Here is a 13699-nt window from a genome sequence, read left to right as displayed (position 1 = left end):
ATTTTTAATTCAAGGAAAAAGGCCAAGAAGACAATTCTAGTACCTTTGGTACTGCAGCCTGGAAAACAAAGTCCGTCATGTCCAGCTCTGTGCTGTTGGAGGCCTGTATCGTTATCACTGTGACACTGGGGTTGGTGTTTGACCGTTCAAAGGTGAATTCTATCTTCAAGCCATTCTTACTGTATGCTGTGATGGAGGGGATGCCTGGGAAGGCACAGGGAGATAAGTCGCCTAATGCCTGCAAAATTATTACTTCCTTTCTTCAACAACTACCTCTCATTGCTCTAATGATGACTGTACCTGTAGCAATGTCATTGAAGAGAGGCTGTGATGAAAGCCCATCCAGCAGGAAGGGGGGCTGGGATATCTGTGGGACTGAGGCAGGGGCGGGAGCAGCAGCTGGAGCACCTAAACGAAACACCCCAAAGTCAGGTCAGTCTCAGCCAGAATGACAAATCTCACCAAGAAAATACGGAAGAAAATTATCGTGATCTCAAATTAAGGGAAGGATGCCTTAAACAAGATGCAAAAATCATAAACCATAAAAATAACTAAAAATTCAAATACTTTAAAATGAATAACTTCTGTTCATTAAAAAATACCATAAAAAAATAGACCAAAGGCAGAAGAAAATGTATGCTACAAAATAACAAATGGGTGAGTACCTAGAACTATAAATATCTTTTACAAATCAATAAGGAAAAAAGATAACCTAATTTAAAAGTGGTAAGAAAAATGAACAAGCATTTCACAAAAGAAGGAATGCTTTGATTAATTCTTGCATATTTACACAGGGAGACATGTTACAAAAAGTGTGCAGAGCAAGATAATTTCTAACAATGAAATTCTGGAAACAAAATGTCCATCCTCAAAATAATGGGTAAGTAAATTGTGGTACACTGACAAAATAAAATACTATACATATACAGCAGTAAAAATGTGAATGCACTAGAAATGCACTTAACATGGATTATTCATAAATACAATGTTTAGCAAAAAAAAGCAAGGTATAAAAGTACACATGCAGTTGGATACCAGTTCTAAAAAGGCAAAATATGGCAAAACAATACTACACACTGCATCATTCTAGAAATACACATGAATGGTAAACACCAAAGCTAACACTATTTTAGAATAGATAGTAGTTATCTCTAGGATCAAGAGGGAAGGAGATAAGGGGGCAGTACACAGGGAATGTCAACTCTCTTAGTAACATTTTATTTTACAAGCTAAGTAGATCAAGGCATTTATTAATTTTAACACACAAACACCCCCCCTGGGAGAGGTGGTGTGGAGTGGGGGAAAGAAATCATCAGATTATCACATTTATTTGATCCTTCCAAATAAGAACAAGTTAAGGAGGGCCAGGGATAGAACATGACCATGAACTGACAGAAATCAAGATTCTAAGAAGAGGCATAAGAAAACTCAGCAAAAGAAAGAGAATGCATTTTATGCTTAAATAGATTTCAAACTACTTATAAAATTAACTGAAATTACACCATTTAAAAAATTCACAAAATGAAATAAAGAAAGGCTGAATTAGCTTAAAAAAATAATACCCAAGTACACTCGAAAAAAAATCACATACTAAAAATTAGCAAGGAAGGTAGAAATACATATGGCTAAGCAAAGCACAAGGAGCTAAAACAAATGTGGACACCACAGGATGTGCAGTCAAGCAGATTCCAATGAAGAATATAAACAAATATTCATATAGTTATCCTAGTTTTTATAAATCTAATCTAGTAATTTTCCCATAATTTCCATTTTCAAAACAATTTTAGAAACGTGTTCCCATGGAAAATCATAGGCTACCCAAGACACATAGGCAACATATGAGTCCCTAAGTCCCTCAAATTTTAGCTTTTTTTCTCCTGCAATGGTACAAAATAGGTAGTTTTGGGAAACAACAGAAACTCACTGCTCCAGTTCCTCTAAAAGCTCGTATTAAATTTATTTCCTACTTTCTACTGATTAAATTACTGTGCATTACTATATGACTGTAATGATGGCTTAAAGAATCTAGAACTCAAAATTTTGTTTACTTAAAAATAAAAAAAATGGGAAAATGTGTTTAAACTCATTATGAATAAGGAAAGGAAAATCTAGGCTTTTTAACATTTTATCATTTTACTTTTTCATTTAACACTAGAAAAACAAGAAAGTCAGAACAAAAACAAAACATTAAGACCCCATGATAAATGAGTTAAAGGATACAAAAGGAATGTACAAAAAGGAAATTCATGTATAATGCACATATGGATAAATATAAAACATTCCCTTGATTGAATAAATAAAAATTAACAAAATGATAGCATCAACCTTTCAACTGTTAGGGCTTTTTAAAAAATATTATAATATTTATGACTATACAGTGAAACTCATGGCCATATACATTGAGGAAATGATAAATAACATTTACCAAGTGCCTACTATGTGTCATGCATGTACTAAGTCACTATTCCTCACAATACCCTAGGATGTTAAGTATTTATCCTTCTTCCTTTAAACAGATTCAGACAGATTAAGCCTAATTTAACTTAGCCTAAGAATGTAAACCCAAAATAAATTTGGACAAATTTATGTAATAACGATATTTGTTGAGGCATCAGTTATGATAAGAAAAATCTGGAAACAAAATGCCCAATAGTAAGGAATTGAATAAATAATAGTTCAAACTTCTTAATGAAATATTAGACAACCATTTAAAATTATAATTGGTAAGATTATGTACTAACATGGAAATGCTATTATGTTAATAAATAAAGCATATCATCTATACACTATGGTTTGTTTGTTTGTTTTGGCCATGCCGCACAGTTTGCAGGATCCTAGTTCCCTGACCAGGGATTGAACCCAGGCCCTAAGCAGTGAAAGCGTGTAGTCCTAACCACTGGACTGCCAGGGAATTCCCCATACACTATGTTTTAAACATGGGATTGTTTTTGTTTTTCCATACATCTAGGATAGCTTTGGCATCTCAAGATTTGAAATTGACTATTTGTAAATGGCTCTAAGTACATGACACGTAACATTTTGAAATTTTGTTAAGACAAATATAAACCATAAGCTCTGGGAGGGTGCTATGTTAGGAAAAAAATCATTTAGCTTGTGATAGCCAGTCTAGATGAGCATTCAACATCTTTATCCTATGGCTGTTTTCTACATAAGGTCATGTATGCTGTAACTCTCCATTATACTTTTAAAGAAGTCACTTAAGATAGAAATTATATGCTACAGTGATACTCTTGGACTCTTTCTTTTGTTTTTTTTAATTTATTTAATTTATTTATTTTTGGCTGTGTTGGGTCTTCGTTGCTGCACGCGGGCTTTCTCTAATTGCGGTGAGTAGGGGCTACTCTTTGTTGCGGTGCGCAGGCTTCTCGTTGCGGTGGCTTCTCTTGTTGTGGAGCATGGTCTCTAGGCGTGCGGGCTTCAGTAGTTGTGGCACACGGGTTCAGTAGATGTAGCTCGTGGGCTCTAGAGCGCAGGCTCAGTAGTTGTGGCGCACGGGCTTAGTTGCTCTGCAGCATGTGGGATCTTCCCAGACCAGGGCTCGAACCCATGTCCCCTGCATTGGCAGGCGGATTCTTAACCACTGCGCCACCAGGGAAGCCCTCTTGGACTCTCTTGAACTCTTGAACTCTAATGTGTTCAGAGATACTGTGAACACATTAATTACCAATGTCTACTACATATAAATGAAGATAAGATATTCCCAAATGAAAAGTTATGTTTGAATATTATAACCATGGATGACTTTCTCCTTCCATTGCTTTAATACCAAGGAGAGAGAGAGGGAGAGAGAGGGAAGGAGGAAAACAGGTTGACATCTCTCCACTCTCTACAAATGGCCATAGTTCTTGGAAACTAACCATGAGTAGAAAGAAACCTAGAAGAAGTAATGTATTTCTTGGGATGTATTTCTTTTCTAACCTGAGACAGTCCTTTCTATCTTAAAATGCTATGAGTAATTTATTCTCCAAAAAATTAAAAATTAGACTTTAAGGAATCCCTATTAATTATCTCTAGAGTATTAGTATGACAACATATCCCAGATGTTGTGAAGACTCTTGCTTTTCACTTAGCCTCTCCCATCTTCAACTGTTTCATGTGCTAGATAGAAAGGCTATGTTCAGTGTAGTTTTTCCCTAAGGCCCTTATCCCTAACCAAGCATGAAATAACTCTAGTCTGGCCTCACCTGTAAGGTTGATGTCTCCCAGCAAATCAAGAAGTTCTCCACCAGCAGAAGCTGGTTTGCTTGTAGGTGCAGTTGGAATAACAGGTGTTATGTCATTTCCTCCCAACAAATCCAATAAATCATTGGCCTAAACAAGGAAATAAAATCTTATTCATTAGTCATTGCCTAATCTGTATCTCATGCAAAGCCCTTTCAACACTTAAAAATAAGGAAGAGAACCATCAATCAATCCAGGAACATTGAAGGGAATCAGCTAAGAGATAGGTTCTAAGGAACTATAAGATCATGAGGATCCCCAGATAAGCAAGGGAAAAGCTACCTGGCTGGTGGGCTGTGGCCCAGAGGGTGGTGGCTTGGTCTCTAGAGGAGCTGGTTCTGTCTCTCCATTTGTCTGCACAATCTCAGTAGGGCCATTTGTGGTCACTTTTTCCATGACAGGCATTCTCTCAAGCAGGGCAGACCTGAAAGAATCTGAAGTGGTTAAATTCTACGCAGTTAACCTACCTTCCCTACCCAAAACAATCACTGTAACTATATTGGAGCCAAACATGTAGAGACATCTCCCCTCCCCACATCCCAACACAGACACTAAAATAGAAGCCGGATTACAAGAATACATGACCTAAATTCCTGGCTGGATTAAGGGCAGGCAACAAACACTGAATGGACAAACTGTCCCTCTAAATCCCGAGAGACTGGGAATTCTCAGTGATAGAGAAACTGGAATGAAAGAAAGGCAAATAAGTACGTATTAGCAGTTTCCAATCAAGAAGATACTGCATAACAGAAGAGGAAAAAAAGATACTGCATAACAGAAGACACTGCACACCAAAATGTTAATAGTAATGATATCTGAATGTGAGTCTCTTGAGAAAAAAACAACTCCCACTTCTTCACCAAATAAAATGGAAAATGAAGCAAACTTTCTTTACCAAAAGAAAGGTGAGAAGGGGACTAAAGGAACATAGTTCACTTATTTCTTTAGAGGCTAGGCAGAATAGAAGATGGACAAAACACAAGGGGCCAAGCAGTTAGAACTAAACAGAGTTGTGAAGTCTGGCTAATAAAGCACGAGGGATGAATCTCCTTTACGGGTTTATCATGACAATTTGTTTGAGATGCTAAGAGGCACATGCATTGTTTACTTTCTCTTACTTACCTCATATGGTCATATTTCTTAAAAAGTGCATTATATTCTACTGCCCTCTGCTGGAGCTCCACATCAATGCTGCTTCCATAGATGGAAACCACTTTCTTAATTCGGCTTTGGGATAAAATGACAAACAAATTCAAATACCCAAAAGAAAGTTCATAAACAAGCAGAGAGAATAATGTTTGAAACAGAGGTTTCTGGTTAAAATTTTGAAATGCTCTTTTCTTAATGTACGTAACTTATCAAAAACAAAACATTTTCCTTTATGTTCATTCATCTGACATATAGCTCAAGACCATCATACTTATTACCATCATACTTATTCTAGTTGTAATGCTAGATTTTGTCTGTTAAATATCTCATACCCTAAAATTTGCTAGACAAAAGTACCGATTATTAATTTGCTACAAAAGAATAAATTTATAGTGTTCATTCTCTTCTTTAATAACTTTAAAATAAGCTTTTATCAACAAATGGGTCATGGCATCAGACTTCTTTCAACAAAAGGTCATTACCTGACACCAAATTCTTCTACTTCACAATTTAAATAGTAAAAAATACCATTCTTCACGAAGCTTAACATTAAAAATTAAAGCAGAAGGTCTAAGAGAACTAAGTTTAAATATGCTTGGCTGGGAGACTGATCCAAGAATTGACTTTTAGTCAAAATAGTAAAAAAAAAAAAAAAAAAAGCAAAATTTTAAAGAGTTAAACACCAAAACCTTCACAATTTTCTTCCTATTCAGACATCTCAAAATATTATAATAAACCAGAACCCTTATATGGGAAAATAACTTCGCTACTTTAAAAGAGAAAACAGGCATCAGAAACCTGATTTTAAAAACATTACTTTTTACCTCCAAAATAAGCAATGGTGGGATAGGGGGATGACAGGGAGCAAAGTATAGATAAAATAAGGATTAACCATGAAATGATGACTGTTACTGAGGAATAAAGGTATATGCAATTGATTTTACTATTCTACTTTTGCTTTTGCCTGAAATTTTCCATAATGAAGTTTTTAAAAATTACAAAACAATATGTTCACCCTACTTTTTCTCCATACTCACTTTACAGTACAGGTGAATCGAGTAGAAAGCTTCATAATGGCAGTGAGGGCATAACCTCGTGTCACAGAGGTGGACATATTAGAGATTAGGACACTTTCTAAAATATCCAACACTTCATCCTCTGTTACCTGTGCAGAAAAAAAAAAAAGACAATGTAAGATGAATTTTAACTGTAAATATCTACATCTGATATTAAGTCACAGGATGCCACCAGAAAGACAATCCTGCCATCATTACCAAAGCTTCTAACACAATCTGTGCTTTGCCAGGGTAACTGTACAACCTAACCCACCAACCAGAAGCATGTAGGAGGGAGGTAAAAAGGATGGAGAATACCCATTGGGGGCTGAGAGGCATTTTATGACTTTCAGAGGCAGAAGGAGAGGAAGAAAGGAAAAATATACATAGAGTTAAAGTGTTGTTGCCACAACTTCTCTGAAATCCAGTCCTTTAATGAGCAAATGGAAACATGGATACACTCTCATTTCTTCTTATCAGCCAGAGGGTAAGGAAACAATGTAAGTCAGTCTGATGGGATGGGGGGGTAGGTCCTAAAGGCAGTTTTAATATCTCACAATGGCCCAGTAAGTTCCAACTCAAAAATCAGCAGGTTTTCCAATGTAATTCTGGAATTGCTTCTTTAAAGGGTTTTCAAGGAATCAATCTCAACTCATTAAACACTACTCTCTTAAAACCAAAAACATTGTTTTTCCCCCTCCTTAACCAAGAGTGACAAAGGGTACCTGAATAGGCTCTTCCTCTTCACATTGGCCAGACACAAGAAGATCTCCATATTCACCTATACACCAGGCAGCTACTTGCACCAAAGGTTGCTGTCAAAAGAAAGTCACCGTTTGTCAAAGATTTCAGTCCTTTAAAGGATTAATACAAATCACAGGTCATCTAACCATAAAGGTCAAAACTGAGGCACCTCTAGAGTGATAGTAGTAAGAACATATCAGGAAAATAAAGGGCAATTTCCCCCCAAAAGTGAAAGTACTTACCTGAGAATAATCACCAAGAATTGCTTTGTACAAGCGCTGGACAGTGTAGGCATGCATCTCCACGCTATTGGTTATTAACTGGATCAAGTTGGGAACTGCATCATCACGAACATAGCTTCCTGCCTAAAAGGAAATGCGGACAGTTACCCCTAGAAACACACAGTAATAATAAGAAATGTTAGCTAGTACTGTTGCTGTTCAAAGGAGACTACTACAAAACACCCTCAAAGATAAAGTTGTTTCCAATTCTCATGTTCATAAGCAGTTCAAACTTCAAAGTCTTTTTTTTTAACTGGAGTATAGTTGATTTACAATGTTGTGTTACTTTCAGGTGTATGGCAAAGTGAATCAGTTATAAATACACATATATCCACTCTTTTTTTAGATTCTTTTCCCATACAGGCCATTTCAGAGTACTGAGTACAGTTCCCTATGCTCTACAGTAGGTTCTTATTAGTTACCTATTTTATATATAGTAGTGTGTATATGTCAATCCCAATCTCCCAATTTATCCCTCCCCCCTTAAAGTCTTATTTAAATGAATATTCTAAAGTTTTAAGATTTTATAAAAAATAAAATCTTCTCTTCGTCCAAAGTAAAAAAAAAAAAAAGGGTTTAAAATTTAAGAAAGGCCTTCTCTACTCAAAACAGGTAAGGTCTACGATTACAAAAATTTAAGAAATACATTCACTGGGAACTTAATTACAACAACCTCTCCCTTCCCACAACTCCCCAACACAGGGTTAAAATCACATGAGCTAGCTATAGTAGTCACGCTACTCTGGGGGACGGAGAAAGGAGTGTACATGAACAGTTCAAAAAGCCTTGTTAAATAAGATGAGACTGAAATAAATAGTAACTTTTAAAAAACCTGAGTTTAGGGGACTTCTTTGGTGGTCCAGTGATAAAGAATCTGCCTTCCAATGCAGGGGACGTGGGTTTGATCCCTGGTCGGGGAACTAAGATCTCACATGCTGCAGGGCTTAGAAAACTAAGCCCGTGCGCCTCAACCAGACAGCCCACATGCTGCAAACTACAGAGCCCACACACTCTGGAGCCTGCGTGCCACAACTAGAGCAAGAAAACCCGCACACCACAACTAGAGAGAAGCCCGTGCACCACAATGAAGAGCCCACACGTCGCAACGAAAGATCCCGAGTGCCTCAAGGAAGATCCTGCGTGCCGCAACTAAGACCTGACGCAGCCAAATAAATAAATAAATAAGCAAACAAACAAATAAAAAACCTGAGTTTATTCACACTCCTTTAAAAACTAGAGTTTATAAATATTATAGAACCAATAAGTAGTCCCAGGAATAGGAAATATTTTGTATTTAATTATCCACTCTTAAAAAAAAAAAGAAAAAGAAAACCTTGATCTCTTTATTGTCCTCTTGACTAGTGGAATCTTGAGATTTACAACCACAAAAACAAAATACAGCTATTTAACCTATGAGGAAGCTAAATTTTGGCCTTATCAGAGCATGACGATAACCAGGCTGCACAAGACATACAAACAGTGGAACCTGTGCCTAATATCAGCCCACCTTGGTCAATCTCCCATTACTGGACAGAAGAGCTGATCTGATTTACAAGACTGAGACCAGGCCTACCCATGTGTACTTTAGAGAGGAAAAAGACAAAGAAAAAATCCCAGGTGGCTGGGATACCCACTCCTGTTAAGAAACACAAAGACAGAGGGAGAAGTTTGGGGAAATGGTCAAAAAGGAAAGGTGAGAAGCTAAAAAGCAGGTAATTAGTGGTGTGACTTAGATATTTACATTCTTCCCTAATAGGAAAAAGCAGAGTGTTTTACTGTTTTTTATTTTTTAAAATAAATTTATTTATTGTATTTATTTGTTATTTTTGGCTGCGTTGGGTCTTCGTTGCTGCGCGCCAGCTTTCTCCAATTGTAGTGAGTGGGGCTACTCTTCTTTGTGGTGTGCGGGCTTCTCATTGCGGTGGCTTCTCTTCTTGCGGAGCGCGGGCTCTAGGTGCACGGGCTTCAGTAGTTGTGTCTCTCGGGCTCTAGAGCACAGGCTCAGTAGCTGTGGTGCATGGGCTTAGTTGCTCCATGGCATGTGGGATCTTCCCAGACCAGGGCTCAAACCTGTGTCCCCCTGAATTGGCAGGCAGATTCTTAACCACTGTGCCACCAGGGAAGCACAAGCAGAGTGTTTTAAATAAGAGAAAGCATCAACATGATCTAATTGACATTTATAGACCATGCCATTCAACAACAGCAGAATACACATTCTTCTCAAGCTCACACAGAACATTCCTCAAGACAGATCACATTCTGGGCCATTAAAAATAAATTTAAAAGAACACAGGGACTTCCCTGGTGGTCCAGTGGTAAAGAATCCGCCTTCCAATACAGGGGACACGGGTTCGATCCCTAGTCAGGGAACTAAGATCCCACATGCCGCGTGGCAACTAAGCCCACGCACCACAACTACTGAACCCGCACACCTCAACTAGAGAGCCTGAGTGCCACAAACTACAGAGCCCACGCGCTCTGGAGCCCACGCACCACAACTAGAGAGAAAAAAACCCAAACGTCACAACTAGAGAGAAGCCCATGCTCCGCAACGAACAGACCCTGCGCCACAACAAAAAGATCCCGCGTGCCACAATGAAGACCCAACGCAGCCAAAGATAAAAATAAATAAATAAAATAAATATTCTAAAATAAAAAAATAAAATAATAGAAATCATGCAAAATTAAACTAGAAATAAGTAATATAAAGATGGCTGAAAAGTCCCCAAATATTTGGAAATTAAATAACACACTACTAAATAACACATGGATCAAAGAAAACATCAGGAACAGAAAACTATAGACCAATATCTCTCATGAACACAGATGCAAATATCCTTAAAAAAATTAGAAAATCAAATACAACAATAATGTATTAAAAAAACTATATATATGCCACAACTATGTGGGATTTATTCCTGATATGGAAGGCTGATTCAGCATTCAAAATTCAATTAATGTAAGCCAACTATACTTCAATTAAATAAATAATTTTTTAAAAAATCAATTAACCTAGCACATCAATAGGCTGAAGAAGAAAAATCATATGATCATATAAAAAGAGAACATAAATTGATTGGAAAACTGAAAAGTTGGAGCAATTTTTTTAAAAAGGTTTTGATTTTGATAAACATTTTTCTTCAGGAGCTCTAATTTTTCCCTTCTTTTGAGCCTTATAAAAATCATCGTATCTTTTGTCAGAATATAATTTCGCAATTAAGTATACTGACTTTTAAACTTTTACAAAATTAATTCATTGTTGGTAAACTATTTAATTGAAATTTTAAAAATTTCAATGGTATCATTCCCTCCTACAGATGTTTCATAATTTACTTAACCCATGCCCATCTGGAGACTCCTAGTTGTTTCCAGCTTTCCCCTATTATAAATAAGATTAGGATGAACACTTCTGTATATACATTTTTGTACAATGACCTTTTATTTTTCCAAGAGAAAGTCCTAAAAACAGAATTAATAAAGTACTGCCTGTTCTCTATTTTCTAACTAGCACTAGGAATTAGATTAAAAAGTATGACAAGTGAAAAATGACACCTCACTTTTATTTTATTTACTATCTCTTTAAGAGTAAGGGTACTTTTCAATGTTAACTAGCCATTTCTTCTTTTGTCAAATGTCTGTTCAAATGCCAGTTTTTCCATCAGTGTTTTACTTTTTCCTATTAATTGTAAAGTATTTATAGATTAAAAATATTAACACACTGTCATATGTTACAATGGTTTTTCCCCTAATTGTCATTTGCCTTTTAACTTTGTAGTTTTTTTTTTCCTTCTGCTATACAAGTTTTAAATTTTAATGTGGTCAACTTTGTCAACGTTTTTTACTTCCGGTGACATAATTAGACATAGATAGTTATGCCACTACATTTTCATTTTTCCTCTTAAATCTCTAATCCCTGTCTATTAATTGAATGATCGACTGAGAAGCTCCAAAATTCCGGAAGACTACCAAAGAAAGGATATTCTATAAAACCATAATTTAAAATCCAGAATTTAGCCATTCAAAACTTTCCAATGATTTCCTATCATATTCAAAATAAAATCCTAACTCCTGTGAGGCCTTATAGAATCTAGCCCCTGCATCAATCTTACCATTCTCTGCCTCTCTCACTCTACTGGCTTCACTGGCCTTCTTGATGCTCTCCAGACAGGTCAAGCTTGTTTGCTACCCTAGGGCTTTGCAACACTTACTGTTCCCTCTGATTTGTACACTCTTCGCCCAAATCTTTGCACAGCTCCTCATTTAACCAAGTTCTCTACTCAAATGTTACCTCCTCTGAGTGACCTGCCCTATTCTACCTAAGACACCTGGCCCACTGCCCCATATCCCATCTTCCTCTGCCATCAATATAGTCCCATATGCTACTTTAGTATTTTTCATAGCATTTTCCCCTGCCTGACAAGAGAGTGGTACATATTTCCCCATGGATTTCCTATCTCCCCCACTAGAACATAAGCTTCATGAGAACAAGGGCTTTGTCTGACTCGTTAATCGACACATCCAGCCCTTAGTATATGTTGACTTAAGAACACTACTTACCGTTGTCAGAACGCGCATAATTGTGTCTATATGCCACCGTTTGGAAGGTGCATACCTGAGAAAATAATGGCACTAGGTGAAAACACTGGAACCTATAAACTAAGCTCTGCTCAGTGACTTTCAAAAATCCTGTCCTACAGCATTTTTTAGGTTCACAGGTTAAGTGATTATATCTGGACCCATTTCACCTTCAAAACTAGCAGCAATTCCCATTTCAAAGGGTGATGAAATGGTACATAGTCAAATTCAGATGTTCCACGTAATATGCAATAGGAGTTGCTGAGCTGAGAACTGGGGACTCTGTCTCCAGTTTTTCAGAAAATAAATCATAAAGTCAGGACAGGAGGGGATAGAGAAGAAAAAAGAAAAGGGACTCTTCCGAGACCCAGGCACACCAGGACTAGAAACTTGCTCCCTAAAATTCACAGTGAAAAGAGGAGAAACAACCATACTACCAAAATCTTGAGGTACTTCTTCCTAAAAGTTTTACACAGAACCACCATCCAGATGCTGTAACTTTTCTATTCTCTTCATCAAAAGGACATCATAGATGAGAGGTTAAAGAACAGATAAAAGAGGAGATTTTATAAAAGTGGGATTAGTTTGGTCTTAGCATAATGCTTAATATTAGATACTGGCTAGAATGGCCTTCTCAAACCTAATTTCTAATGGGAAGCCTGAAATAAATGTTACATGTTTAAACATGTTTACAACATTTCCCCCATGTTTTAAAGATGCTTTCCAAAAAGTTCTAAGCATTTTTTACCAATGAATATAAAAATAAAATCTTACTTTTCTGCAGCAAGGAAGATTCCAGATGCACAGTCTGCTTTAAATTCTGGCTCACATGAATCCAGAAAATAAAGCAATTCCTTCATCATGCCTCGAATATTATTCCCATTTACCAGGGCAAAACTCAATTCCATTGCACGCCTTGCAGGGGGGAGGGAAAAAAAGTTATGATATTTACAGTGGGAATGAAACAAAGACCCACGTATGTTGCCTCTGAACACCAAGCACTAGTGGATGTATTGATGTCTTTGCATGATCTTATGATCCCAATCTTTGCACATGAGATAACCAAAGTTATCAAATTTATTTTGAACGTTCATCAACACTTTTCTTCAAAAATCCCCAAGAGATATACTACTAAAGACCAAAAATGCAGTTTGAGTTCAGCAATCTATTCTATGAAGCTGAAATTTAGAATACTTAAAAGGCTCAAAAAGAGAGGCAACAAAATTATTACCCAATGATAATACCTCTGCGTTATTCATTAAAAACATGATATATAGTCACCATACTCTCCTTTTATTACATCCACTTTAGTCCAAAGATGATCTAACATAGGTTACATCAAAAGGTACATAGAGGAGTAGAATAAAAACAAACCTTGAGGGCTAAGTGAAATAAGTTAGAGAAAGACAAATATTGTACAGTATCGCTCATATGTGGAAGCTAAAAAAAGCTGAATGCGTAGAAACAGAGACTAGAATGGTGGTTACCAGGGTCTGAGGGGTGGGAAAAATGGGGAGATGTTGGTCAAAGAGCACAAACTTCGAACCTGTAAGATGAATAAGTTCTGGAGATTTAATGTATAGCATGATGGCTATTGTTAGTAACAATGTATTATATACTTGAAAGTTGCTAAGAGAATAGATCTTAAATATT

The 13699-nt window shown here is 36.7% G+C and overlaps 1 protein-coding gene across 1 annotated transcript in view; it reads right to left on the bottom strand.

The window, feature by feature from the left end:
• AP1G1 (adaptor related protein complex 1 subunit gamma 1) overlaps positions 1-13699 on the bottom strand; it is an 80230-nt gene that overhangs the window by 7766 nt on the left and 58765 nt on the right. Inside the window, exons 12-21 of the mRNA XM_059903496.1 lie at positions 12821-12961; positions 12029-12083; positions 7433-7555; positions 7172-7261; positions 6429-6556; positions 5365-5469; positions 4525-4666; positions 4206-4332; positions 301-408; positions 44-204 (exon numbers count right to left, since the gene is read on the bottom strand). Coding sequence (XP_059759479.1) covers positions 44-204; positions 301-408; positions 4206-4332; positions 4525-4666; positions 5365-5469; positions 6429-6556; positions 7172-7261; positions 7433-7555; positions 12029-12083; positions 12821-12961 — 1180 coding nt within the window. The remainder of the gene's footprint in view (positions 1-43; positions 205-300; positions 409-4205; positions 4333-4524; positions 4667-5364; positions 5470-6428; positions 6557-7171; positions 7262-7432; positions 7556-12028; positions 12084-12820; positions 12962-13699) is intronic.

Source organism: Balaenoptera ricei, chromosome 19, assembly GCF_028023285.1.
Source record: "Balaenoptera ricei isolate mBalRic1 chromosome 19, mBalRic1.hap2, whole genome shotgun sequence".
NCBI lineage: Eukaryota > Metazoa > Chordata > Mammalia > Artiodactyla > Balaenopteridae > Balaenoptera > Balaenoptera ricei.
The sequence above is the reverse complement of the archived record's forward strand: the minus strand, read 5'-3'. Positions and strand labels throughout refer to the sequence as shown.